The following is a 22297-nucleotide window of genomic DNA, read 5'->3' as shown; positions in this document are numbered from 1 at the left end:
TCTTTAAAATATAAAGTATCAAAATTTCTAATGCTTAGACAAGCAAAAAACCTAAATTTCATAAGCATGTTCTTATGTGTTTCTTTTCTTACAAACACAGTCAAAAAACATTTATTTTAAAATGAGACAAGGATAAAACTGCTTTGAATCCCCATTTTTCTTTTCTTTTTCAACTTATCCCTCATTTCTCTATTGACTCTCCCAGTACAAATTCTCTAAGAGTTGTTTATGTGTATTCACTGCAGCCAGTGTTCCATGATGAATATTCATTAAAACTGCTTCTTTTTAAATTAATTAATCCTCATCTCAATTAACTTTTCAGCAGAACTGATATTGTCAAGAATTCTCTAGCTTTGGCAGACCATACTACTCTAGTATCAGAAAAAGTAAGCACTCTTCACATTCCTTCACAGGGAAATAAAGTACTTGATGGCTTTACCTTCCTTCACTTAACCTGCAGTCATCATTCCTTTGGAGCAGATCACTAGTTAGCAAGTTATCCTCCTCAAGCACTGGTGTCATCTCAGATTCTTTTGAGTTCCATTTTTCCTTTTTGTTTTTCCTTACTTCCTTCATGGGCAAGACAGGACCACTACTTTAGAAATGCATAAAAAGAAAATGTTTTCTAATGATTCTACTGACAAGGAACAAAAAATTTTGTAACTTTCCACACATACTCATTTAGTAATTCAAGAAACAGTTATGGAGTACAAAACAACATGCAAAGAAAGGAATATTCCCTGCTTTGAAAAATAGGTAAATGTATAGTTAAAAGGCAATTGGCTACATAAGTGTTGATCTAGGAAAAAGTCTCTCCAAATACAAGGAAAGCATCACTCTACTTAGACAACAGAACTGAGCCACAGATGAGGCAGATGACAACCAGGCATTTCCTTGGGACTTGAAAAGTGTAAAAAACATGGAAGAAAACTGTGAGCACGAATGGTCCACGGAACTTAAATGCTCCACCAAAAGTCTGGAGCTCACCACCTACCAGCAATGTCTCTTACACATGGGAGTCATGATTAGATTTGTGCTCTATTCTATAATTTTCGCTTTGTGTTTAGAACAGAGAATGTTTAACTTAAATTAAGTTTTTAGAATAGCATGCTGCACTGACAACACAAAAGGAAAGACGGAAATGTACTCAGTACTATTGTGAAACCAATTTATAATAACTCACACTTGCATATGAAATATGAAACACAACTTTAGTCTATGATGAAGGAGTGAAGGGGAGGGCGAGGGATGGGGAGGGAGTGGGAAGCATAGTAGGGGATAGTAGGGGGACCACAACTATGAAGCACATGGCAAATACAAGTTGGTTCTATCATGTGTAGAACAGAAATGTCCTAATGCTATAATTGGGTAAATGAGATGAAAGCTAAGCTGATTAGTATGATGTAAGCACTCCAATTTGTACAAATAATCAACACACTGAAATGGGCATAAATGTATTTATGAGGTATGTACAAAAGACAATAAAAATAATAAAAAAGAAAATACAACCTTTTGAAATGCATATATGTCATAAAACACATTTCAGGACAGCAGTTTTGTGATTACTTATGATTTTCTTTGAAAAGAAAATAGCTTAGTCATTTTTATACACATTGAGCCTAGTATCCAATCCTCAGATTCTGGTTTTACCAGAAAATTGTAATTATATTTCTGTAGAGTAAAAAGATGTGTAAGAATATCTCCATCATGTACCTACATACATTTATAGAGATTGAAATTTCCCACAAGAGATTATTATGTTAAGAGTGAACATGAGATCCTAAAAATACAAAATAAACAAAAAAACAAAAAAACAAAAAAAACCTCTTTATTTAAAAATATTAGGTAGACACTTCTTTTGGTTAAGACTAACCATCTGGTTTTTTTTTTTTTGAGGGAGATCTTCCTAAAAGCAATTATTAAGCAATTTCTCTTAATCTAAACTTTAATAATAAGTCTCCGATTCAAGAATAAAAGATAGCTTTCATTTTGAACATAGTTGATGGGAGGAAACTTTTAAATAGAAAATATCTGGTTACAGTTGCCTGCAACTTCAGAAAGGACTGACCTCCAGTCATGGCAGCAGGGGTGCACCCAGAATCAGTTATAAATGTAATTGGTCACTCAGTGACCACTGGCCTCACTCAAAAACCTATCAACTTCTGGCGCTTGTTTTTGAAAGACAGCGGATCACAGACAAGCTCACTCTAATACACGTGCCTGGGAGTGACAGCCAATGAACAACAACAATCTCATTCTAACAACCTTGCTACTCAAAGCAGCCACCTCTTGCCTCTGAACCTCTGACAGCTCTTAAACTCCATTCTTTTTTAAGACCCAGGTGAGATCAGCAGCTGCTCTGTCACATAGACTGTGACTGACCAGCACAACTCTCCTACTGCAGGAAGAAGGACATTCCAAACATGTGTTTAATTTCAGATACTAAAAGTTCATAATCCTTTGGGAAGAAGTTTTAAAGTCTATTCTTATATGCCACTCTAATACTTTTATATTAATTAATAAAATTCAAATGAAGATTTTAATTCCCTTGATCCATCTTACCATAATTAAAACTACCATAACTATTGGCATAGGAATAAATAACGAGTAACCACAGTATAGGGCTTTTCTCTCTAAATGAAGATAATTAATGTAATAGTATTAGAAAGAGCCAACCAAATGCCCCAAAGTGTACATGGTGGCCAGGTAAAATTGTCAGCACGAACCCATGTGAAACCATTTCATCGGTGAAAATCAGCCTAAAGTCTAAAATAATAAAACAGGATGAACTCCCTTCACTCCATAAATATTAATGAATATTTATCAATTGGTTACTTACTATGAGTGAGGCTCTTTTCTAGTCACTGAGGGTAAGGCAGTGAACAGACAAGAAACCTATCCATGAAAAGTAAAGTAAACACACAAAACAATAAAGACACGAAAGGTTTATGTTTGCCAAAGGAGAAAAACTGAAGAAGCAGGGAAGGAGTGATGGACATAGCAAGACGAGGAGGAGTGATGGACATAGCAGGATGAGGAGGAGTGATGGACATAACAGGATGAGGCGGAGTGATGGACATAGCAGGATGAGGAGGAGTGATGGACATACAGGATGAGGAGAAGTGATGGACATAACAGGATGAGGCGGAGCGATGGACATAGTAGGATGAGGAGGAGTGATGGACATAACAGGATGAGGAGAAGTGATGGACATAACAGGATGAGGCGGAGCGATGGACATAGCAGGATGCGGAGGAGCGATGGACATAACAGGATGAGGCGGAGTGATGGACATAGCTGGATGAGGAGGAGTGATGGACATAGCTGGATGAGGAGGAGTGATGGACGTAGCAGGATGAGGAGGAGCCATGGACATAACAGGATGAGGCGGAGTGATGGACATAGCTGGATGAGGAGGAGTGATGGACGTAGCAGGATGAGGAGGAGCGATGGACATATCAGGTAGAGGAGGAGTGATGGACATAGAAGGATAAGGAGGAGTGATGGACATAGCAGGATGAGGAGGAGTGATGGACATGGAAGGATAAGGAGGAGTGACGGACATAACAGGATGAGGAGGAGTGATGGACATAGAAGGATAAGGAGGAGTGATGGACATAGAAGGATGAGGCGGAGCGATGGACATAGCAGGATGAGGAGGAGCGATGGACATAACAGGATGAGGCGGAGTGATGGACATAGCTGGATGAGGAGGAGTGATGGACGTAGCAGGATGAGGAGGAGTGATGGATGTAGCAGGATGAGGAGGACTGATGGACATAGGAGTCTGAGGAAACGTGATGGGTACAGCAGGCTGAGGAGGAGTGATGGACGGAGGGAAGAGAAGGAGCAAGTCAGGAGGGTGTCTGAGGGAAATGCCTTCCAGACAGAGGGACCTGCCAATGACTGTCCTGGGCCTAGAGTGTGTAAGGAGCAGTAAGAAGTTCTGGGAGGCAAGTCAAAGAGATGACATGGTCACATCACATAGTGCCTCTGAGGTCCTTGGAAGAACCTCGGCACATACTCTGAGTGAAAGGGACGCAACTAGGAGGTGTGAGCAGAGGAAGGACACCATCTGGCCTATTCCTTACCAGCTCCACTGGGTTAAGAATTGATGGAAAAGGTGTTAAGAAGAAAAAAGTCCCATTAGCAGTTCATTATACTCCTTGAGACAGGTGGTGGCTTGGACATGGAAGGTATGACTGGCTTCTGGATATATTTTGACAGTAAACCTGAGAAGACTTGTTGCCAAATTAGCTGTCAAGTCTATAAGGGAGAGATGAATCAAGGATGACACCGATGTTTTTGACAGAGCAAATGGAAAACGGGGAGGTCTGAGGAAGAAAATCAGTAGCTCAGTTTTGGACCTATTAGTTCTGAGATACCCAACAGCTAACTAAAGTGAGATGTCCAATGGGAAGTGTGATGTACATGTGTGGAATTTTGGAGAGAGATCTGGACTGGAGATTCGGACTTGGAAAATATTAGCATATATGAAGTAGTAAAAGTCATGACAAAGGAGACTGAAGACTGAGCCCTGGGACATTTCCATATTTAAGAGATGTGGGATGAGGAGAAGCAGGCAATCCAGGCTAGGATGGGAGTGCCAGGAAGGCAGCAGGAAAAGCCGGGTTTTAGAATGATACCCCAAAAGCCAAGTAACAAAAGATTATGGACGAGACATTTTTTTTTCTACTGAGTCAAATATTGCTGATAGGTTCAATAAAAATGGGGTCTATGAAATAATGTCTAGATTTATCAAAGTGAAAATCAGTGGTAACCTTGAGACAAGCCATTTGGGAGTAGTGGAAGGAGTATTACTAGCAAGAGCTCAAGGTGAGTGGAGACTTGAGTCTGTGGGAACAGACAGTTCTTCCAAAGATATCAACACTGAGTAGCATGTTCGCAGATGATCTAATTTTCTTCACGTTTGGCTGTATTTTTCTTTCTTTTTTTTTTTTTTATTAAATCATAGCTGTGTACATTAATGCAATCATGGGGTACCATGCGCTGGTTTTATATACAATTTGAAATATTTTCATCACACTGGTTAACATAGCCTTTCTGGCTTTTTCTTGGTTATTGTATTAACACATTTATATTCTGCATTTTGTAATTTTCACATGTACCCTTGTAAGATGCATTGTAGGTGTGGCTGTATTTTTCAATCTTATACAGTAGCACCTCCAGAGACTGACCACCTTCTGAAAGTTGACTTAAGCTTCACAGACTGGACATGTATCATGTGTACGTGTGAGTACAGCAGGCCTGATTCCTTGTGTTGAACACCTCTGTATGTCCACCAGTGTGTCATGCTCCCACAGGTGGTTATGTTAATAAGATTTATGTAGCATATATTAATATGTTAAATATTTTAAAATTATATTCATAAGGCATTAAAAATGCCAGACCAAGGTATTACACAATACATTTATAAAACTGTACAGCTAAAATCCCCCTTGAATATTTCTGTATTATTAAGCCTATTATCATTTTGCTCATACTTATCAATGAAGACCCAAAAGACACTAAAAATTTGGGGGCAATACATTTCTTCTTTGAGAAAATCACCCAACTCTAGGATGTACATATATACTTCTCAATATACAAAGTGATTAATCATATTCTATTACTGAATTCTATAATAGGAATCAAAGGAGAGATATCTAGAAAAGAATCTTACACTGAAATTTGATTTTTTGAAATTATATAACATGATGACACTGTTGAAAAATATGCTATGGTGTACACTATACCGAAATCCATTATCTCAGAAGGAAGGATGGTGGTACGTTTGTGAGATGCTCTTCAAAGTCAGACCTGCTGCCTTGGCAGCACCGTGGGTTCAGCACAGGGCTTACCAGGCTTACCAAGAGGCTGTGGGCCAAATAAAGCCACATTCTGTCTGAGTGAGCAAAGCGCCACTGGAACACACCCGTTCACTTACCATCTATAGCAGACTTTGGACTACAGTGGAGACCTTATGGTTTACAACGCCTAAAATATTTACTGTCTGGCTCTTTACAAAAAAGGTGAACAACTCCAGGTTTAGTACTTCAAAAATCCCTTGATGTATTGTAGTAAGTTTTATCCAAAATCCTGAAGTATTTCAATGAAATACGGATACCCATGTGCAATCCCTTGGCAATATTCAGATTAATTAAAGAATTCCACATTTGCACACTCATGCATGGAATAAAACCCCCAAATTTAATAACTAGCAATTTTGTTGATAACAAGGTAGAGTGACAAGGTAGCATGCAGTTTCCTTTGGCTTCTCAGCAGCTACTATAAGAATTCTAATAAAAGTGCTTGATATAAAACTAAATGCTTTAAATAAACTTTAATTGTGAACTATGAGTACACTATAGATCTAACTTCATTTTTAAACAATGGTTGCATGCCCCGTTATGTTATGGGTATGACAATTTAAATTTTTTATTAATGGATATTTAGACTATCTCCAAATTTTTTATATGCTAATGCTATAATAAATATTCTGAACATAAGTGCATTATATGTGCATCTTTAATATGTTATATGCATTTTGTACACAAGTTTGGACAATTAATTTCCCTAACTGATCCTAGAAAAAGTGCCACATACCTCACTGCTGAATTTCACCACTGTCACCTTTGAGGTACACTTCCTGGGAAGCTATGTACTGACCACCAGCACTTACTCCACCCTTCAAAGTAATGTTGTGGAATGGCCACCAGTTGTCATGATACGAGGTCTGACAAGTAACTTCACCAACTCATCCCAGAAAAAGTGCTGCACACTTCACTGCTGAATGTCACCATGGTCACCAGATGGCTCAGGGAGTCATTTGAAGGTGACTGTAATGATATTCAGCAATGAAGTAAGCAGCACTTTTTCTAAGATGAGCTGGTGAACTTATTTGTCAGACCTTGTATGATGACATCTCTGATGGCCATTCCAGACAAAGAGTTCCAAATTTCCTTTGAAGGGTGTACTACCTGTTGGCATCAGTGCATATAGCTTCCCAAGGGAAGTACCTCGAAGGTGACCATAGAGATATTCAGCAATGAGGCATGTAGCACTTTTTTTTAGGATGCATTCACAAACTTAATACATTTGTGTGTGTGTTTACACATGTAACATTATCCTGTATAGCCCCAGAAGTGAAGCTGTTATGTTGAAGGAATGACACATTTGGAATTCTGATGCACACTGCCAAATTACCCCTCAACGAGTATTTCTCTAGTTCATTTGCCAGCAGTATACATTTTTCCTCTGATTTCCCAACATTTGTTATTATTTTTTCTATAAAATATCAATATGGATGGAAAAATTGTATTTTCTGTTTTTATTTTTACATGTTTCCATTTTTCTAATGATGAGGCATGGCATTAGCCCAATCAAATTGTATATAAAACCAGCACATTGTACCCCATGAACGCGTTAATGTACACAACTATGATTTAATTAAATAAATAAATACTTAATAGTCTAAAAAATTATGTTTTTTTTAGTACAAAACAATGATCTATTGTTAAATATTGCTATAGGCTTACCTATCGGACTCTTCATTCTCTTTCCTAGCAAAATGCTGGTTGCCAACTTTTCCACTCTTTTTTTGTGGAATTGATGCCTCACTGTCACTGTCATCAGCATCACCATCACACAGGCTTTTTGATATTTCCACTTCTTTACTTTTGTCCTTCTTCCATTCTTCAACCTTCAATGAAAGTTTCATACTAATGATGACTATTATTACTCTAATCAACAGAAAGAAAGTTTCTTGCTTTTCATTGATTTTAACACTTGGCCCAGTTAAATTGTCATGATTTTAGTCATTAAAAATATTTTGTGTTTACTTTAACTTAATCACTATGTATATAAAATCAAATAACATATGATTATATCTTTTATAATTTTATCACTGAAATTTTTGTCAAATCGACTTCATTTCTATTTGAGTGAATAAAACAGAACTTTCTAAAATATCAAAAAGGGCCCTTCTAAATTTTGTGGGTTTGTACCCATCCATTCTTCACTGGCAGAATCAGAGGCATAAAAATACAAAGACACACAACATGTTGTCATATGGTTTTCCCAGGTGGATCTTACATTAAATAACAAGGTGGAGCGAGAATGGTGCTGTGGGTCTCCCTCTTTTTGCTCTAAGCCATTCTTTTCACCACTGTCTTTTATTATTCTTTTTTCATCTGGATCCTGGGATATCAAAAAAGTGAAGGTGCTCACTGACATGTAGGGAACCCAAGGTTGCCACAAGGAGCACAGCAAGTTTGCTGAGTTGGTAGTGCAGCATTCTGAAAAATGAGAAGTTTCCTCAATTCTGCATTCAATAAGCATCCAGTTTTATAGCTGGAGGATATCCAGGACAGTGATTATCGGCCTCAGAGCCATCATCTACCAGTAACGGAGTAAAGCCAAACAAGGCGAAGAATTCCTCTAAGTCTCCTCAAGTGGATGTCCTAGCACTTGAGGGCACGAAAACACATAGCATGATTCCATAACACACAGCAGACAAATTACCAGATTCACTCATCAGATAAATCTGGTAAATTAAAACAATGACTTTGTTTTTGTTTTCTTTTCTTTCTTTTTTTTTTTATTAAATCATAGCTGTGTACATCAATATGATTATGGGGCACCATACACTTGTTTCATAGAATATTTGACACATTTTCATCTCATTAGTTGACATAGCCCTCCTGGCATTTTCTTAGTTACTTTGCCAAGACATTTACATTCCACATTTGCCAAGGCTCACATGTACCCTTGTAAGATGCACCACAGGTGTGATCCTTTCAATCCCCCTCCCTCTACCCACCACCCCCTCCCTCCCCACGCTTTCCCCCTTCCCCCTGTTCTTAGGTTGTAACTTGGTTATAGCTTTCATGTGAAGGTCCTAAGTTAATTTCATAGTAGGGGTGAATACATTGGATATTTTTTCTTCCATTCTTGAGACACTTTACTGAGAAGAATATGTTCCAGCTCCATCCATGTAAACATGAAAGAGGTAAAGTCTCCATCTTTCTTCAAGGCTGCATAGTATTCCATGGTGTACATATACCACAATTTGTTAATCCATTCGTGGATCGATGGGCACTTGGGCTTTTTCCATGACTTAGCAATTATGAATAGGTCTGCAATAAAGATTCTGGTACAAATATCTTTGTTATGATGTGGTTTTTGGTCTTCTGGGTATATGCCCAGCAGAGGAATTACAGGATTGAATGGCAGATCTATTTTTAGATCTCTAAGTGTTCTCCATATATCTTTCCAAAAGGAATGTATTAGTTTGCATTCCCACCAGCAGTGCAAAAGTGTTCCCTTTTCTCCACATCCACACCAACATCTCTGGTCTTGAGATTTTGTGATATTGGCTAGTCTCACTGGAGTTAGATGATATCTCAAAGTAGTTTTGATTTGCATTTCTCTGATGATTATAAAGATGATGAGCATTTTTTCATATGTCTGAAGGCCTCTCGCCTGTCTTCTTTATGACTTTGGCAACTATTGTAATGCCTTAGTAGAGGATAAGAGGCCTCCTTTACTTTTATTTTGAAAGCAGAGTATCTCTAGATTTTTGTCTACCTTTAAAACTCCAAGTACAGAACTCAGCTTTCTATTTAGGAGTTGAGTCCTGAATTTTTTTCTGAGGATGACTTCCTTTTATGCTGCTTATAAAATAAAATCATATATGCCCAAACTTACTGTACTTCATTAAACATCATAATGCAAACATCTGATTCAACAAAACATTTGAGAGTAGTGACTTTTTAAACATATAGAAATTGATATGTTTACTGTCAGAGGTTATTTAAAGTGGCCATGATGGAATGAAAAGTTCCCATAGTTTGTGATAAACAGATGAACTTGCACACCTCAAAACACAGTAAACAGTCACTTGGCTTGGAGTAGTTGTTGGAACTCTCAAGACTAGACACATATTTCTAGCTCTTCCCAGTCACTACTTCCTTCCAATGCATCTTCATTTCATTGTTAAAATAAATGCAGTATATGTTTAGTTAAATAGAAAAACAAAACAAAACAGAGCTTCTTATATTTTTAAGCAATTTATTTAAAGTTTACCCTGTTTCCGAAGGTCATAGGGGAATTTGGCTAAATTAGTTTTCCAGTTCATATCCAACTTGGAAGAGTGATGAAAGAACAGAGATTGTGAGAATGTTTTCCTGAATTTCTATCATTTAGACAGCAGGAATCAGCTATTTCTAAGCACAATGACATATTTAGAGAACCTTGTTTTACAGATGAAATGTTCATAAGAAGATAATCAGACTAGATCAGAGAATTGATGCAGGAAAAAGCAAAGAGTTGTAGCAAGTGAACCCCTACATCTTTTAAAACTTGAATTGTTTCTTTCCCTAGAGCCAGGAAATCGACTTGCTTCATTCTTGAATCTTTGCATATCTTGCTAAAACTCAGGAGTCTCAAACCCACTGCCAGCAGGCTGCATGCGGCCTCGAATGGTTATGAATGCAGCTATGAACATGAATGGTTTATAAACACAAAACTATAAACTTACTTAAAACATTATGAGTTTCTTTGTGATTTTTTTTTTTGTGAAAGTGGATTGCATAGTTCTTGAGCATAAACTTGGCAGACGACAATGTCATACTGCAGTGTCACATGAATAAAGACATAACATCATTTACTTTTTGGACAGAAGATGGCTAAGTCAAGGCCAAATGCTAAAAAGAATTTATGATTTGCCACATGTCCTCAAGTTGTTTGTGGTATCCAAAACGAAATTTGTGCTAGAACTTGATGGTAAAAACAGATTTCTAGATTTACCAGTTTTAGTAGATTGAATGGCTAGATTTCAACCATCAGTTTAAATCAGTTTATCAAGTGCCTTCAGGTGAGAACCAGCTTACTGATACAATGTTTCAAACCACAATGGCATTCCAAATGAAAATGAAATTATGGCAAGTCAAGTTAAGGCACACAATTTTAGGCTTTTCGATAGGTTGGCTAAACAGAGTCCCATGAAGAGCAAAAAAGATATAGCCTTGCTTTTTGATTTGACACAAGAATTTGGAAACAGATTTCAAGATTTCTGAGAAAATAATATTTTGATGCACTTGCAACTCAATTTTCAATTGACATAAATATGTTAGCTGCAAATTTTCAAATGCAATGCACAGAGCTGCAATCTGGACTTTTATACATCCTGTCTTTACAGACAAATAGCCCTCACTTCAGACTCAGAGCTTATTCATGTCAATCGTTCTTTGGAAGCACCTACATTTGTGAGCAACTATTTTCAGGAATGAAGCACAGTAAGAGTAAACTTAGAACCAAAATATCTGATGATCACCTTGAGAACTCACTGAGAATTGCAAAGGCTTCCATCGAGCCAGATGTTGATGCATTAAGTTCTAAACACAAGGTCAAATATCCCACTAGTTTTATGTTGTCCACTTTCCTTTTACTTTTATGATAAAAAAAATAAAAAAGTGATGTTTTATTACTTAGATATGTATATCTTTTATACTAGTGATCGCAACTTGGGACCTGCTTAACAAATTTAAGACTTTCTGTTGGGCCGCCGCATAATTAGGATTATTATGTGAGGACATTTTTGCTTATCTCTGGTGGCAAATATGGCAAAAGTTATGCATAGACCTTTTTTGTTTTTTGGCTCATCAGCTTTTGTTCAGGTTTGTGTATTTAATTTTTTGGCCCAACACAAGTCCTCTTCTTCCCATGTGGCCCAGAGAAGTAAAAAGGTGGAAATTCCTGCTATAATTCTTCTTCTGTGTACATTTGATGTTCCGTCACTATGTGTAAGAAAGACTGACATTTTCCAATTCATTTCCCACGTTTTGAAGTTACTACAATTGCCGTTATCATATAACGGCTTATGGAACAAATCCTGTATTGGTTTTGTTTTCATAAACGTGTCAGTTACAGCAGAAATACTATTTTGTTTGATTTGTATGCTTCCTTTCTTTGAAGCAAGTAAGCCACAAATCTAGAAGGCTTTTTGGAAGCCATATGTCCCTTGGGAAAGCATATGTCCAATGTCTACCTTTCAATGAATGGTATTATTTGGAAGCCATATGTCCCTTTTGGAAGGCATATGTCCAATGTCTACCTTTCAATGAATGGTATTATGGTTCATATTTTTTTCGGTCATTTTTACATGAAGATGGTCTTTCAATTGTAACTGCTTCTTCATTTTTGATTTTCAATATCTGTACCATTTTAGCAATTCTACTCATTTCTATTAAAACATATTCAGTGTATGGTCTGTTAAAATGTTACCATATAATTTATATTCATTTAAATAAAGCTCAGAGGATGACAGGCTATGCATATTACAGGGACATGTGATATGAATGAGATAAAAGACATTGTCAAACTTGGCTCATTTTGTGCAAGAAATTCCTGGAATACAACAAAAGAAAGACATTGCAGGTGAAACTTTTTACTCATAATCAGTGGGTCCTGCCCCAGGGTTAGGATCCTTTAAGACAGTGGTTCTCAACCTTCCTCATGCTGTGAACCTTTAAGACAGTCCAAAAGGGTCAATGCCCACAGGTTGAGAAATGCTTCTTTAAGACCCATAGAGCTGGCATCAGTCAATTGAAGAAATATAAAGTTAGAAACTAAGAGAGACAAAGAGGCAAGATACACAGAATTGAATTCTCAAAGGTGGGAACTCAGGGGACCACCGCCTGCTTGTGGAGTTCTCATGATGGCCCAAGTGTCAGTTCCACTCAGCTTTTAAATCCATGTGTTCGTTAGCCCAGAGGGTAAGCTGAGGAAGGGAAAAAATATGTCAGCAGTTTCTCTGAGTGAGAAAGTCACCTGTTATTGTTTCAGTAATCATTAACTTTAAGGGTCTGAGCAGCCTTAAGAAATCCAGAACCTGAGCCTTGTGAGGGGGCAGCCTCCTGTCTGTGGTCACACACTCAGATTCCTAGGGGGGTGTTAATCCCCACTACTTCACTGTGGAGTAAAACACAACTGGTATCAATCTCCTCTGAAGAGTGGGAAAAAAGAATTTTTCTGTCACCTCCACCACAGAGGGTCTTCCTCTGTGACAAGGGATATACCTTTATCCTCCTGCCCATATTTCAGGGCTCAAGTTGTCCCTTGATCTCTGCCCCAGCCAAATACAAACCTCCACAATGGGTATTTGCTTTGACTGTTAACTAGACAGGAACTGGCCTAGTTAATGTTTCTTGCTAGGCCCTGCACACAGCTTCCTCTGTGGCCATTAATCCTTCAGAGTGCTTATGGACCCAGCAGGGGTGTTAGTAAGCTCTATTCCCTACAGACCAGGCTTCCAGGAAACTGCTAACATAAGAAATTTAGCAGTGCCTGATTTAAAGGTAAACTAGCTGACGCTTCTTTTTTCCTCTTTGTTCAAATTCTTTATTTTTACCTTTTTGCAAGGGTGTTTCCTCTTGCCAAGAATTGGTTCTTCAGTCTCCATTCTGCCTGCCCATCAGCCATATTACTTGGGAAATTAGAGGGTATGACCTTTAAGATTGTCCCATATATTTTATTTTCTTTTAAGTCATATATGCATAGATCATGAATACAGTTATGTCTTTGTGGGATTCAATGATTTTTTGTACAAATTGGAGTGATTACATCACACAGCTAATCAATATAGCTGTCACCTCATTTACTTAATAACTGTATTAAGACATTTGTGTTCTGTACCTGATACACTTGACCCATACCCTTGTAATATGCTCCATATGTGTGGGATCAGGCAGTGCCTATTGCTCAGGACAAAGAGAAACTTTATATTTTTTAGAAATTTCACAGAATTTCTGTTTTAACTTGTTTATGACGAGTTTTATTTTCCCCTCCAATTTGCCTTCTTTAATTCACATTTTCATTCATTTCTTTCTTTCTTTCCCTCTTTTACTTTTTGTTTGTTTGTTTGTTTTGTTTGAGACAAGAGACTCATTTTGTCACCCTGGATAGAGTGCTGTGGTGTCAGAGCTCACAAGCAATCTAAAAATCTTGGGCTCAAGTGATCCTCTTGCCTCAGCCTCCAAGTAGCTGGGAGTACAGGAACCCACCACAATACCTGGCTATTTTTTAAAGACTAGGTCTGGCTCTTGTTCAGAATGGCATAGAACTCCTGAGCTCAAGAAATCTACCTACCTTGGCCTCCCAGAGTGCTAGGATTATAGGCATGAGACACCATGCCAAGGCCCCACATTTGATATGGATTATATCAAATATCCCACTAGTTTTATTTTTTCCAGTTTTCATTTTTTTATTCTTTTTCTTTTTTTAAACTGATGAGGTAAGATTTATTTTCTCCAACCTTATTTCCATCTTGTCTAAGAGCTTGTGGAAGAACAGCTAACACCACTTAGTGGTTGTTTTTATTCATTCAGTGGCCTGAGCAGTAGGAGCTGCAGACCAGTCTCCATGGCAGGCTGGGAGCTCCAGTCTTCAGTGGGGACCTGCTGGGTAGGCACAGAGGGAACCTGCAGCTTCTGACCAGTCTGCAACCTCAGGCTGAGTAGTAGTAAACTCAGGAGCTGCACCAGTCCATCCACCCTGAAATTCCTCTTGAGTCACACTTGTCTAAGTGGAAGCCTGCTTTTCCTTTTCAATCTCCTCAGGATCTCTGTAGAAGTAGAAATCAGGCATGATCTCCCCTGGGTGTTCACAGAAGGTGGTGCCACTCATATAGAGAACTTCCTGGGCCAAAATCCACTGCGTAGGCCTTCTGATGGAGCTCCCTTCTTCTTGTGTGGAATGATGATGTCCACATAACACAGAGGAGAATCTGTGTGACACAGAGAAGTGGTAGGCAGGTTACATAAGAGGCCTCTTTGGGAGGCAGGTGGTCAGCTCTAGGGTCAATAACTACCAGAAGATGTAGATCCCAGAAGGTTGCCTGGATGATGGTTAGTGAAGGTTCTGAGAGTGAAGATTTCAGCAGCAGTGGTAGCTCCAGCGGCAGCAGCAAACTTCAGCACACCTCACTCGCCAGTGTTCCTGGAGGATGTGACCCTGATATCAACAGGATTTCAATGGCAACAATGGCCCAAGCTGGCAATAGAAGCTTCTACCAGCTTATCCTCCTCAGATTTATGAAGTAGACACCATCACTGTAGATGTACTGTTCCATTTGGAAGTCAAGGTAGATGTATTGCTCCCTTTGGAAGTCAGGTTGGGGCTTCCTATGTGAGTTCCTGCTGCAAGGAATGTGAGCACGTCCTCCTCTGTTATTTGTAGGCATCAAGGTCTCTGGACATTGTGATAGTTTCCCTTCAAGTTATGGTGGGAATCCAGAACAATGTTGTATGGACCCTCCCTGAGCAATGTGGAAAGCTCCACTTTTTTTTAGGAAAGGTCCTGAATATACAGATATAGTCTATCAACCGCATGCCCTATTAATTTTTTATTCTTAGGACATTTTTCCAGATGGAAGATTGATTGGCTTGTTTTCTTCCTCAGATGTCTTTTCCATCAGGATACAAGTTTATAAAATATCTTTATCCTTATGTAATCAAACATGAGCAAAGAAAATGACATTTCTTTAACTTCTTAATCTAGGTTTAACTACATGTAAATCACTGGAGTATAACTAAGAGGAGGAAGACAATTTGCCTTAGCTTATAGGAAGAAAAATATGAGCCAGGGAACTTTGTCACTATTTCTTTGAAGTACATGTAATTTATTATATGTTAAAGCTACCAAAAATGAGTTAGCAGGTAACTGTAGTGTTACAAAGGTTCTTCACTTAAAAAAATTTTACCTCACCATGCCTCTAACAGTGAGCCCCAGTACTTTTTCTGGAGATAACTGGCTGGAGAGCAGGAAAAATTCACATTATTAGAAGACAGAATCCCCACCAATTGGAAAGAAAAGTAACCCTTAAACTTTAACTTACATAATGTAAATTGATAGTGATATGTATCTAGAAAGACTGTGTCCTTAGGTCCAGCTCTAATATATTCTAATGTTCACTAATGACAATGGATAAGCAGATTTTTGATGCTATTTAACAACTTCCCACATTTAAAAATGTTAGAAAGTTACTGTTTTTATCCTAACGCCACGGGTCCCATTCTGCAAGGTGTGATTCCTTAACGGGAGGTGGGTGGATCTTATGACCCTTTCCGTGAGTGTAGACACTGAGGTCTTTTGGAGACCTCAAGCAGAGTAAATCTTTCCCCTTGGCATTTGTGCCCAGCAATAGAAAAGTGCAAATGTTGAACCACTGTCAAAGAATAAAATGTTGACTCCTTTAACATGAATCCACCTCAGTGGCCATTACTGTGAAATTGCTCATCTGTGTCACTGTAAGGAAGTTATAAAAATAAAAGAGCAAGAGTATCCTGTAAGGAAGTTATAAAAATAAAAGAGCAAACACATTGCCTCTATTTTAAGGATAACGATTAGCTGTAAGTTATAACGAATGGAAAGAATTTTTTAAGTTTTATTAAAATGTTTCTCAATTTAAAAATTAAACTATGATCTATCACTTCTAAAAGGCAAGTCTAAAAGGTGATTTCATTTGGTCTATGCTCCATTCTTAATGTAAATAATATAATATGAAATCAAGAATTTAAATTTAATTCTTTTTATACCTGTGGCTGATTATTTTCATTCCCTTCAAGACTCTGCTGCTTTTCCTCTGGTGTCAATTCTGCTGACAAATTCATATATTTAGTCAAAATGAACTACTTAGAATGGTCTGATAAAAGCTATAGACTTCACAAAAGAAATTGGAAAGTAACATCTAGTTTTCTTTTATAAATGGAGAGTTTAAATGAAGAAAAATTTCTCATTATCCTAAATTTCAACAACCTTTTGTGGAGACACTAGATATCATCACTTTCAAGACAAAGAAATACATCAAAGCTTCACTGACAAGTTCATCCACCCAAGATGGACAGACAAAATACCAGAAACAAATAAAAGGGAGAAAATACAGTAAGTCACATCAATTGAGACTGTGTACTACTCCCTACCCCATGATGGAACATTGTTAATAGCATGTTACACGCGTTGCTCATCACGCATGGTTTCCAAAGTTTCTGTTCCCTTTTATAGCATTATTAACACCCTTTCCCTTGTATCTGAGACATTTTCTTCTGCTACTCTGACAATTTTTTGTCTATACTTTCAAATTCAGATGGGCACGTGAAGCCTTCCTTTATTCTAGCTGTCTTCCTCCAGATAAGCAGGCCATCTCCTCTCTCGGGGCTGCCTTCGTACTTTATTACTTCTCTAGTAGGCATCACCTGAACTATATTCTTTCCTTATATGTCTGTCTCCTTTGGTCCCAGAATGCAGAGGATAAACTTTTAGAATTTGTTTGTACTAACAGTCTTTATCTATATTACTGAGTTTCTGCCAACATGTTAGGGCTGAGTACAGTGGCCCTTGGCTGTGGTCCTGGCACTCTGAGAGGCCAAGATGGGAGGATCTTTTGAGTTCAGGAGTTAATGGCTAGCATGAGCAGGAATGAGACCCTGTCTGTACTAAGAATAGAGAAATCGAACAGGTGTTGTGGTGGGCTTCTGTAGTCCCAGCTGCTTGGGAGGTTGAGGCAAGAGGATCACATGAGCCTACCAGTTTGAAATTGCTGTGAGTTGTGATGATGCCATGACTCTCTACCCAGGGTGTCAGACTGAGACTCTGTCTCAAAAAAAGAACATGAATAAATGCCGAGAGGTGAATTAGGAGGCAATATCGCAAAATACACATGATGCAGTTCTGAAATGAAGGAATGTTTCCAGAAATATTTAGGAGAAAAAACACAATGTTCATATTAAAATGAATTTTCATTGAAGAAATACATGTATGAATTTGGGTATTGTGCTTTATTTATTTTGGTTTTCATGTTTATAATCCTTTTTATTTATATATTTATTATTATTTCATCACCCAACTTACTAATTATTGATTCATGGTCCATCTTGCTTCATCTCTACTCCAGCAAACACCCCTTCCCCACCCAAATTATTTTGAAGCTAATTCCAAAATGTAGTATTATTTCATCTGCATATATTTCCATAAATACTTCTAAAAATTGAACACCAGTGTTTAAATATGTAGCCAAAATACCTTAATTACACTTTAAACTTAATAATTTCTTAAGATCGGTGAATATTTAATCAAGTTCACATTTCCCTGATTGCCTTATTATTAATTTACTTTTAACTGTGGTACATTCATGTGATGAATTCCTATAAAGAACTCAAAAAATTATATCAGGCAAGACACTATGAATCAGTCCTTGTAATGTTTACCAGTAAGATGGGGACAGCAGGAGCAATGCTTCAGGCCAGCAGTTTGAGACTATCCTGAAACATACAGTGAGGCCTTGTACATACAGAAAATTGAAAACTTACCAAGGCATGGGAGGATGTCATTGTAGCTCCAGAAACTCAGGAGACTGAGGCAGGAGGAATGCAGCTGCTCAGGAGTTTGACGTTGCAGGGACCCATAAGGACTCCACTTTATTCTAGGCTGGGCAGCAAAGCCAGATCCTGTTTTAAGGAAATAATTAATTAATCAAATGAGAGCTTATGTGCCAGTGAGGACAGATCTCAGAAATATAATGATGAGCAAACAAAACAAATTATAGAATGATATGTATGATGCATAACCATGTATATTAAAGTTTAGGAAATAGAAACAAACCCTACATAAAATTAATGACCGTACAGATATGTAGTAAGAAAGCCGGAAAACACATGGGAATGATAAACAGCAACTTACAGGTTTTAGATACTGTTACCCAATAAGTGTTAATAGTATAAAAAAGCCACCAAAGCCAAAACATTTCAGAATTGCTGCTGAAAATAACTGTGTACAGCAAATCATCACCGAGAAATGACGAGTTTCTTTCTTCATTTGTTATGATCAAAATAACCCAACCCAAACACACACACATACATATAGAGCCTCCTGATCAGACGGCTGATTAACTTAAAGTCATCAGTAAAACAACAATATAATAAAATGATATATGGGAAAGCAAAATTGATAAGCAAGCAAGTATAGCTTTCCTTTAGGTAAAGCTTAGAAGCATAATAAGCATTTAAAACACTGGGTTGATGAGCATTTAGGTTCATTCCAGATGTTGGTGATTATAAATTGAGCTGTAATAAAGAGTGCAAATGCCTGTGGCTCAAAGGAGTAGGGTGCTGGCCCCATACACCGGAGGTGGCCAGTTCAGACCCGGCTCCAGCCAAAAACTGCAAAAAAAAAAATCAAAAACACTGGAAGAAAGCACAGTGTCTCACAATCTTATACTAGAAACCTCAGAAGGTCAGTACATAAAAATAGAAAATATATGAATGAAACCTTAGATTTTCAAATTTTCTTTTTCACATGCTATATGTATTTCATTTCAAATGTGGATACCAACCAATAACATTTGCTTTCTTTACATAAAATCTTTCCATCAAATTTTGAAAATAAATGTTAGGAGGGAGAAGACTGAGCAATTTCAAATATTTTAATGTATCTCATTCTAGACTAAATTTTGCATTGGAAATTTACCTGGTCTGGACACAGCACCTTGGAAAACATCTGCAATAGCAGCACTTGGGAAAGCTGGTGGGAAAAGATCCCTTGAGTCTAAATACTTGTGACTGTCTGGGAGAACATAGCGAGACCTGGCTCCTGAAAAAATATATAAATAACACGTTGGTGGGACTGTAAACTAATATAGGCTCTTTGGAAAGAAATGTGAAGAATCCTCAAAGAACTCAAATTAGACCTCCCATTTGACCCCACAGTCTCAATCCCCTAGGCATTTACCCAGAAGAAAAAACATCATTTTATCATAAGGGCATTTGCACTCTTTATTACAGCTCAATTTATAATCATCAATATCTGGAATGAACCTAAATAGTCATCAACCCAAGAATGGATCATATTGATGTACACAGCTATGATTTAATAAAAACAAACAAACAAACAAAAAAGAAACTGTAATATGTGACTACAATGGAATACTATTCAGCCATAAATAAGATGGAGACTTTACATCTTTTGTGTTAACTTGAAAGGACTTGAAACACATTCTTTTTAGTAAAGTATCACAAGAATGGAAAATGAAGACTCCAATGTACTCAATACCAATATGAAGCCAGCAGACGTTACATGTCACATAAGAGAAAAACTTAATTCAAGTTTGAAATGAGGGAAGGGAGAGGGGGAGGAAGGAAGGAGAATGGTGAGCTCCCACTGAGTGGACATAATGTAGGGGTACAAGGCACACCTCCAGGGTGCGGGACACAACTACAAGACACAACTACTACCACTATCTAACAAAGGCAAACATCGTAACCTAGTTGTTTGTACTCTCACATTAACCTTAAATAAAAATAAATGAATACATAAATAAAATAAGATACAATAAAATAAAATAAAATAAGCTTGGTTTGGAGGCATAAGCCTAAAGTCTCAGCTACTCGATGGGTGAGGAGGAGGATGGCGTGGGAACAGGACTTTGAAGTTACAGTGAGCTAGGATCCCACAACTGCACTTCAGCCTGGATAAAACAGTGAGATCTGTCTCTAAAAAAAGAAAAAAAAAATTACCTGAGGTGGCTGTCTGTATATTCTTCATTCCTACCACTTTCTGTGGAACAAATTCTTTTATGTCAGTCGCTGGCTGAATGGGATTCTAAAAAGAATTTCATTAATAATGAGTATTTCACACCATATTCAGTAAAAACGTTAAGAGAAAAATAATACAAATGTTATTACCTTCAAGGGAGGATGTTCCTCAGGAGATGCTAAAAAGCAAAAGAGAAAGATGAATCCTCATGCTTGGCTTTGAAAATGATTAGCTTTGTTTGTTCATTTGCTTGTTTTTAATTAGGGGAGAGCAACATGCTGAAGAAAAATAAGAATATAGATGCTCTCTGACATGAAGTTAAAATTTCAAAACTGACATTATGTTTGAAGTGATTGTAAATAAAACAGAAATGTGCCTCTGCGGTGTGAACGTGCCATCTATGAAGAGAGTGATGACCTTTATTCTGAGAAGCAAATCATGACCCTGAGAAGTTAAATGTCAAAGCCAACAGCAGAATACAGTGGCATGTCTTTATGCAACGCATGAGAATATGTTTATCATTATAATACAGGTATATTGTGTCCTTCAGTTACTCCTGTCATTTAGGAAATACACAGTTGTGAAGACGGTTCAGGTGAATATATGCATAATCAGTTTCTTATGAGAAAATGGGTTCTGACTTTATCGGTTTGGAGACACACTGGTAGAATATTAGTTAATAAAAATATTCATTTTCTCCTCTACCCTTGTGGGACTACTGGAATGCCTACGTGATCGTAAATCCTCTAGTTTAGCCATCTTAGAGTTCTTTCGTCCACTCATGCAAAAATATGTATAAAAAACACATGAGGGTGGCACCTATGGCTCAAAGGAGTAGGGAGCTGGTGCGTTCAAACCCTGGCCAAAATCTGCAAAAAAAAAAAAAGTAGGAAAGAATGTATACTAAGTTCTGAATATCGAATTCCTTATCACAGCAAAAAATTGAATTGCCACATAAATGTTAGCTACTAGTAGTCTTTTTATTCAAAATCAGTGCAATATTTATACATGACAAAAATGGAGTATAAGATGAGCTGCATAATTTTTGCATGTAAAAGTAGTTTGGTTTACTCTTAATACTCTTAAGAATGTTAATGAAATAGCTCTTTAGCAGAAACTTAGAATGGATGCAATGGCTCACACATGTAATCCTTGCCTGTGTGGAGGCCAACACAGAAGTATCATTGGTGACCGGGGAACTGAGACAAGTCTTGGCAACATAGCAAGACCCCACCTCTACAAAGAATAAAAAAGTTAATGACATGGTGGCATGAGACTGCAGTCACAGGTCCTCGAGGGGCTGAGGCAGAAGGAACACAATAGACTAGCATTGCATGGTTGCAGGGACCTGCGATGAAGCCACTGCACTCCAGCTTGCTAAACATAGCCAGACCCTGTGTGGCTTTCTATCCTTCCAGCTGGTAGGGAGAATTTACATGGTAATTTTTAGCACCTCAAAACAAAAACCTAGAAATATAATCTCATCTTGTATCCAAATTAAATGCGTGTCACAATCTACTATTTAGTTAACTAAGACAGAGCTTCATGTGTCAATATGAATAGATCTCAGCTATATCATGCTGAGAAAACAAAACAAATTATACAATATTGTTCACAGTGTACAACCATTTTGTAACATTTAGGATATGAAAACATATCCTACAAGATATTAATGACTATACACACATGCAGTAAAAAGCATTGGTAGTCA

At 37.6% G+C, this 22297-nt stretch overlaps 1 protein-coding gene across 1 annotated transcript in view; it reads right to left on the bottom strand.

The window, feature by feature from the left end:
- The window catches only part of LOC128588741 (ankyrin repeat domain-containing protein 26-like), a 53882-nt gene extending 35407 nt beyond the window's left edge, over window positions 1–18475 (bottom strand). Inside the window, exons 1-3 of the mRNA XM_053595571.1 lie at window positions 18366–18475; window positions 7539–7702; window positions 440–592 (exon numbers count right to left, since the gene is read on the bottom strand). Of these exons, the coding sequence (XP_053451546.1) occupies window positions 440–592; window positions 7539–7702; window positions 18366–18386 (338 nt within the window). The 5' untranslated portion in view covers window positions 18387–18475. The remainder of the gene's footprint in view (window positions 1–439; window positions 593–7538; window positions 7703–18365) is intronic.
- Window positions 18476–22297: the final 3822 nt, after the last annotated feature.

The sequence above is a fragment of the Nycticebus coucang genome, chromosome 6 (genome assembly GCF_027406575.1).
Source record: "Nycticebus coucang isolate mNycCou1 chromosome 6, mNycCou1.pri, whole genome shotgun sequence".
NCBI lineage: Eukaryota > Metazoa > Chordata > Mammalia > Primates > Lorisidae > Nycticebus > Nycticebus coucang.
This window is presented reverse-complemented; position numbering and strand designations above follow the sequence as displayed.